Source organism: Salmo salar, chromosome 02, assembly GCF_965601325.2.
Source record: "Salmo salar chromosome 02, fSalSal1, whole genome shotgun sequence".
Classification (NCBI taxonomy): domain Eukaryota; kingdom Metazoa; phylum Chordata; class Actinopteri; order Salmoniformes; family Salmonidae; genus Salmo; species Salmo salar.
Genome location: NC_138292.1, coordinates 58,744,996 through 58,752,500, shown reverse-complemented (window position 1 = coordinate 58,752,500; position 7,505 = coordinate 58,744,996). Strand labels below are relative to the sequence as shown.

The 7,505-nt window shown below is 45.6% G+C and overlaps 1 protein-coding gene across 2 annotated transcripts in view; it reads right to left on the bottom strand.

Moving 5' to 3' along the window:
- LOC106587236 (mitochondrial Rho GTPase 1-A) overlaps positions 1 to 7,505 on the bottom strand; it is a 29,805-nt gene that overhangs the window by 5,720 nt on the left and 16,580 nt on the right. For both annotated transcript variants that reach the window (XM_014175438.3, XM_014175446.3), the window contains exons 8-18: positions 7,347 to 7,448; positions 7,129 to 7,227; positions 6,851 to 6,959; positions 6,511 to 6,634; positions 5,271 to 5,355; positions 4,942 to 5,087; positions 2,433 to 2,533; positions 1,813 to 1,943; positions 1,496 to 1,579; positions 1,238 to 1,360; positions 784 to 986 (exon numbers count right to left, since the gene is read on the bottom strand). In XM_014175438.3, the coding sequence (XP_014030913.1) occupies positions 784 to 986; positions 1,238 to 1,360; positions 1,496 to 1,579; positions 1,813 to 1,943; positions 2,433 to 2,533; positions 4,942 to 5,087; positions 5,271 to 5,355; positions 6,511 to 6,634; positions 6,851 to 6,959; positions 7,129 to 7,227; positions 7,347 to 7,448 (1,307 nt within the window). The remainder of the gene's footprint in view (positions 1 to 783; positions 987 to 1,237; positions 1,361 to 1,495; positions 1,580 to 1,812; positions 1,944 to 2,432; positions 2,534 to 4,941; positions 5,088 to 5,270; positions 5,356 to 6,510; positions 6,635 to 6,850; positions 6,960 to 7,128; positions 7,228 to 7,346; positions 7,449 to 7,505) is intronic.

The window sequence follows — 7,505 nt, the reverse complement described above, 5'->3', positions numbered from 1 at the left end:
AGGTTTGAGCTCTTTAGCCCATAGAGCTCATCTCTTATCGGGTTAAAAACCAAGAGCACCGACCCAGGAAGAGAGGAGAATTGTCTAATTAAACAACGGGAGAGCATGACCACACGTCTGATCCATAGTAATCTTCACCTCACACTGTTGGGGTTAGTAATCTCCAAATAGCCACTTTGGATCATTTCCCTCATTGTTAAATGTCCTCATGCCACCACAGAGTTAGAGGTCTATATATTAAATCAAAATGCACTAGATGAAGTATGTGATACATTGATGCTGTCCCCCATGTGTTGGCTACAGTTCTGAGGAGTACAGTTCAGATGAGTCCAGTCCACTGTGACAGAGAGGTGATCAGTGTGGACAGCAGCCTGACAGAGAGAGTAGTGGGAGAAGGGGCACGCAAGGGCAGTAAACATACAGTAGCAGCTAATGGCAAATTGAATCCACCACGTCTAACAAAGATGGTGGACACTGTTCACCCCAAGAGTTCAGAGTCTCTATATTTCAAAATGTGAAGTGGCACCAATTTGGGAAGTGAGGGATTTGGGAAGTGAGGGATGAGGTAGAATTTAACAGCTTAGGGGCAGTTTTAGGGTTTGAGGTGGGGTTTTGGGGCAATGGGTATTACAGCATGAGATGGGGTCTTAAAATATTTTAAAGGATTTTTTTTTAGGGATTGTGGAGAGGGTTTAAGGGCTTAAGGTAGAGCTTTAGGGTTTGAGCGAGGGATTTTAAAGCTCGACATGGGGCCTAATATAACAGAGTGCCCCCACTACTCACGGGTGCATGGCCATGGTGGTAAGTTTGGTGTAGATGTCTTTGCAGGGTGCGTCTGCCGTGTTGCAGGTGAAGGCCTGCGGAGGGGGCATCTTGTGCTTCCTACAGAACTCCAGAGGGGTGAGGGCGTATAGCTGCTTGGTCTCCTGGAGGTCCGATTTGGCTGCGATCATCATGCACGGCGTCTTGGTGTCCATGAAGTACTGCTGCAAAAGGCAGAGGGATATTGTTATTGGACACTGTGGTATTTCCTTCAGCAAGACTTTTTTAAAGACCACGAAAAGTTTTAAACGCTCCAGAGAAGCACATATTGGTAATAATATGGTAATATATGGTTTCCGCTTTAAAAACATGAACTTTAATTCAGTGGTAGATTAGAATAGTATTGGGTAGCCATCTTGAAATACTAAATAGACAAACAGGGATAGTAGTAGGACTGGTTGTGAACGGCACATACCTTGAAGACTCTGGCGCAGTACTCGAAGGAGTGGGGGTTGCTGGCGTCGTACACCAGACACACAATGTCACAAGCCAGGTCAGTGTCCGAGAGGACGTCAAAGTCTGGGAAAACTTCGTGGAGCTGAGGGAGAGGAAACCAAATGGAAGAAGTTAATGAACAAACACAAAAACACACACACAAAGTTTAGGCTGAAAAGCTGTGGACAAATAAACACCATCTAAATCGATTAAGAGCAAGTCAAAACAGACGACTCACCAGTAGGTATTTCTCCTGACCATACACATATGCTGTGCTGATAGCATAGTAGGACATGTGCTCTTCGCTAACGATGTTTTGACGCTGAGAGAAAAAAGTGAGGGGGGAAAAAAAAAAAATTCAAAACACACAAAGAGTTTACCAATACCAAGAGGAATTCCAAAAAAGTTCTAAACAGGCAGTAGACTGAAGTATTTGGAGTGGCGTGGATTTGTTTAAATTTAAATCGTTCAAATGTTTCTTCCGTCCAGGGAAGTTTTCCTTGCCACCGACGTACAACTTACTCTTTGAGGGAATGAATTCATGTTGACACTGACCGTGAGGTTTCTTCCAAGGAAGGCTTGCAGGAAGCCGCTCTTGCCACTGCCGCTGTCCCCGAAGATGTTACAGCGGAACACACTGCGCTGGGTCTGCTTCTTCTGCAGGTCAATCTTCTTGTCCCTCGTTACTATAGAACGGAGAGGACACACACACAACTGTTCAGTTTCCACAGCAAATTAACGTATATGAATGAATGTTTTAAATGCTGTGGATGTCTTTAGTCCTATGCAGAATGTGGTTTCAGTAAGTGTAACTTGGTCCCTGCTCTCTAGACAGAGTTAATACAACATGAAGTTCTAACACACAATGTTTCCAGGTTGGCTGTAGACTAGTGGTTATTTCTAACTTTGGCAGAAGTCATCTTCTATACCGTTAACTGAAATACGACAAGGTTTTAGTTGAACAACGTTTACTCGACCGTAGTAGCACAACACATGGATGCCATTGCACTCAGGCCAGGTTCATCTACAAGGAGAGTCCTGCGCAGGCGCACGAATAACAGAGTGATAGCACCGTAATATATACTGTCCCACATTCAGAGCCATATCTATAGGTCTCTGCTCATATCTCATCTAGTGGTCGTCTCAGATGCCATGACAACGGGCTGTCCTCCCACCTGTGATGGCTGCTGCCTGGGACTCCTGCTCAGAGATGATAGAGTAACCAAGGTAACCCAGGTACTCCAGGCAGCGCTGGACATCCAGGTAGGTGGTCAACCTGGGCACAGGGAAACACAGAGGAGTGAATGGAAACTGTCATACACTGTAAGAAACACTGTCTTGGGGGGTTCATTCAGACTTCCATAGTTTAGATAAATGCACAAAGTGTATCGTTTGTTTAACACAGTAGTACAACTCTCGTGTCAAATCAAATTTTATTTGTCACATACACTTGGTTAGCAGATGTTAATGCAAGTGTAGCGAAATGCTTGTGCTTCTAGTTCCGACCATGCAGTAATATCTAACAAGTAATCTAACCTAACAATTTCACAACAACTACCTTATACACACAAGTGTAAAGGAAATAATAAGAATATGTACATAAAAATATATGAATGAGCGATGGCCGAACGGCATAGGCAAGATGCAGTAGATGGTATAGAGTACAGTATATACATATGAGATGAGTAATGTAGGGTATGTAAACATTATATAAAGTGGCTAGTGATAAATTGATTACATCCATTTTTCCATTATTAAAGTGGCTAGAGTTGAGTCAGTATGTTGGTAGCAGCCACTCAATGTTAGTGATGACTGTTTAACAGTCTGATGACCTTGATATAGAAGCTGTTTTTCAGTCTCTCGGTCCCAGCTTTGATGCACCTGTACTGACCTCGCCTTCTGGATGGTAGCGGGGTGAACAGGCAGTGGCTCGGGTGGTTGTTGTCCTTGATGATCTTTTTGGCCTTCCTGTGGTGTAGGTGTCCTGGAGGGCAGGTAGTTTTCCCCCGGTGATGCATTGTACAGACCTCACTACCCTCTGGAGAGCCTTACAGCTGTGGACGGAGCAGTTGCCGTACCAGGCGATGATGCAGCCCGACAGGATGCTCTCGATTGTGCATCTGTAAAAGTTTGTGAGTGTTTTTGGTGACAAGCCAAATTTCTTCAGCCTCCAGCGCCTTCTTCACCACGCTGTCTGTGTGGGTGGACCATTTCAGTTTGTCTGATGTGTACGCAGAGGAACTTAAAACTTTCCACCTTCTCCACTACTGTCCCGTCGATGTGGATAGGGGGCTGCTCCCTCTGCTGTTTCCTGAAGTCCACAATCATCTCCTTTGTTTTGTTGACATTGAGTGTGAGGTTATTTTCCTGACACCACACTCCAAGGATCCTCACCTCCTCCCTGTAGGCCGTCTCGTCGTTGTTGGTAATCAAGCCTACCACTGTAGTGTCGTCTGCAAACTTGATGATTGAGTTGGAGGCGTGCATGGCCATGCAGTCATGGGTGAACAGGGAGTACAGGGCTGAGAACGTACCCTTGTGGGGCCCCAGTGTTGAGGATCAGCAGGGTGGAGATGTTGTTACCTACCCTCACCACCTGGGGGCGGCCCGTCAGGAAGTCCAGGACCCAGTTGCACAGGGCGGGGTCGAGACCCAGGTGGCGACCTAAAACAACAGCGCCGCAGAAGGGGCAGACAAAGCGGTCTTCTGGTCAGGCTCCATAGACGGGCACATTGCTGTCCTTCACAGGAAGGACAACAACCACCCGAGCCACTGCCTGTTCACCCCACTATCATCCAGAAGGCGAGGTCAGTACATCAAAGCAGGGACCGAGAGACCGAAAATGTCTTCCATCTCAAGGCCATCAGACTGTTAAACAGCCAACACTAACACAGAGAGGCTGCTGCCTACATAGACTTGAAATCATATGCCACTTTAATACATGGATCACTAGTCAGTTTAATAATGCCACTTTAATAATGTTTACATATCTTGCATGACTCATCTCATATGTATATACTGCATTCTATACCATCTATTGCATCTTGCCTATGCCGCTCGATCATCGCTCATCCATATATTTATATATTCTTATTCCATTCCTTTACTTAGATTTGTGTGTATTAGGTAGTTGTGGAATTGTTCGATATAGCTGCACTGTCAGAACTAGAAGCACAAGCATTTTGCTACACACGCAATAACATCTGCTAACTATGTGTATGTTACCAATAAAATGGTATTTTATTTGTGTGCGTGTCTGTCTGCTTGTATGTGTTCAGGTGTGCGTGTGTCTGTATCGGTCTGTCTGCGTTTTCAGGTGTGTCTGTGCGTGTTCAGGTCTGTCTGTCTGCGTGTTCAGGTGTGTGTCTGTGTCTGCGTGTGTGTGTCTGTCAATCAAAAGCTTTGATTTGGGAATTCTAAATTCCAACAGAACAAAGTGTATAAATCAATATCAAATATTTCAATGCCCTTGGACACGGGAAAAATGGGTCAGCTTTTTTTAACACAAATGCTACGTGTTCAGGTGCGTGTCTGTCTGTCTGCGTGTCTGTCTGTCTGTGTTTTCAGGTGTGTGTGTGTGTGTGTGTGTGTGTGTGTGTGTGTGTGTCTGTATCAGTCTGTCTGTGTTTTCAGGTGTGTGTGTGTGTGTGTATCAGTCTGTCTGTGCGTGCGGTGGTAACCCACGTCCACTGGGACAGGTAGCCCTGGTAGGTGATCCAGTCTTGGTCGTTGGTGTACACCGTGTTGTTGACGTCGGGGCCCCAGGGCATGTAGGGGAACACGTCAAACAGGTCCTTCAGCTCCTCTGGGGACAGGGCACAGTCCCGGTCCTGAAAAACACACACACACCTCATGGGTCATTGGCATCTAGAACATAAGGACACACACTAGCTTGACCACTCGATTTATGGTTCATCCACTGCCAGCAGGGTTTAGAAACGGTTTGACGTTTGTTAGTCTGAAATGTTGGCTCCAAATCCAATGGTATCATTTACCACAGGAAAGGTCAATACCTTGTCATGTTTGTCAAAGACACTCTGCAGGAAGAGGTAGGCATTGTGATTCAGCTCGGTGGTGCAGTCTGGAGGTACTTTCAACCTGGAGGTACAGTAGAGGTGGGGAACACACACACACACACACACACACACGTCAGATGGAGAATCCTGCAGAGATTACGAGATAAATAAGGACACAGATTCAATTATGGCGTCCTCAATGGACGCTCTGCAGGGGGGAGAGAGACTTGTGGGTAACTGAGGTCAGAGCCAGAAGGGGATGGATGTTAATCCTGACTGTACTGGGGCTTAGTGACCCATCTCAATCTGAAAGAAGGGAGACAGACATCTTCTGTTTTACTGGGTCAAGCCAAAGTGTATTTCTGCATGGGAATCAATGTTGATAGATATGTATTACTACTTATTGGAAGTCTCTGAGGCTCAGATTGTCCTTGAGGAAGACAAAGGCAATAAAAGCATGATGAACTAAGCACGCGGAATGGTCAATATCTCTGCCTGTGGGTAGAGGTAAAGACATGCACACTAATAGGTAGGGCTGGTAATTGCCAGGGACCTCACGATACAATATTATCACTATACTTAGGTGCCGATATGATCTGTAATGCGATTTGATACTGTGTTTTTATTGCGATTCAACTTTCCAAACATACTGCTCACCATATGTGTGCTGCAGAAGGACAAGAAAAAATGTGTTTTGATCAGTCATTGAAATAAAAGTGCTGAAAACAAGTTGGCTCCCTATTTAAAAACAAGATGGAGAACAAGCTATGAAGGAACAGGTTGTAGTGGACGTGTAGAAACAGACAGTACATCCTGGAGGAACAGGTTGTAGTGGGACGTGTAGAAACAGACAGTACATCCTGGAGGAACAGGTTGTAGTGGGACGTGTAGAAACAGACAGTACATCCTGGAGGAACACGTTGTAGTGGGACGTGTAGAAACAGGCAGCACACCCTGAAGGAACAGGTTGTAGTGGGACGTGTAGAAACAGGCAGCACACCCTGAAGGAACAGGTTGTAGTGGGACGTGTAGAAACAGACAGTACACCCTAGAGGAACAGGTTGTAGTGGGACGTGTAGAAACAGACAGTACATCCTGGAGGAACAGGTTGTAGTGGGACGTGTAGAAACAGACAGTACATCCTGGATGAACACGTTGTAGTGGACGTGTAGAAACAGACAGTACATCCTGGATGAACACGTTGTAGTGGACGTGTAGAAACAGGCAGAACACTCACGTGAGTGGGAACAGGTAGTCCTGGTGGAGTTCCAGGTCGTCGTCGTAGCCGAACCTCCTGAGGACCGTCCAGGTGGTCTCATGTCTCCCCCTCTGGATGAAGAGGATGTGGAGGAACAGGAACCCTGAGGACCACCACCACGATATAGGTCAACGGAATGTGGAACATGGGGACATTATTCAAACATACCCCAACATGCTCGAACATGGTGCTTCAGAAAGGTGTGACTAGTTTTATAAGAAATGCAGGACTGAGATGGCAAAGAAACAGAAAAGAACACACATTTGGATCAACAGGAAGTTCATTGTCTTTGCTCCCTCCCTTTGTCAATAGAGCATACCTTTGAGAGTGAGGCCGTTGTCACACACACCGTCGATCACGTTCTTCCTCACAACGTTCTTCACATCCTCCAGGGCCTGGGATGCCAGTGGGGCATTGAAGCATGTCCTCTGCGCACACACACACACACACACAAATCACCAAAGCTGACAAGGAAAACACTGAAATAACTATTTGAACTCGTCACCTGAATGAAAAAGGGCTAGTGAACTTGTTAGTGCTGTAATGAACTTGTGCTGTGCTGCTGTAGGTGTCAGAGTCACAGAGTTGAAAACTCACCTGGAAGAAGTTGAGCTCATTATCATTGAGAATCCCATCGTTGTCCAGGTCTGATACCTTGAAGATGCGAGTCAGCGCTTTGATGCAGGCGAGCTTCATCTGGGAATCAAGTCCAATCAACAGTATAATGACACAGTTGGCCTCAAAGTAAATGTGAGACTTTATGAACAACTCTTATTTCTGTAACATTCTGTCAACAGGGCTTCTTCACTCTTTACCTGTTTCTCCTCTGGACAGTATAAAGGGCCAGTGGGGTGCAGGACAGCCTTTTGGGCGTAGTAAAACAACTCAGATATGTTCTTCAGGTTCTTTGCTGAACACTAAAAAAAACGTTACGGAAATACAGAAAGAAGAACATACAAAATATGAATTTTCAT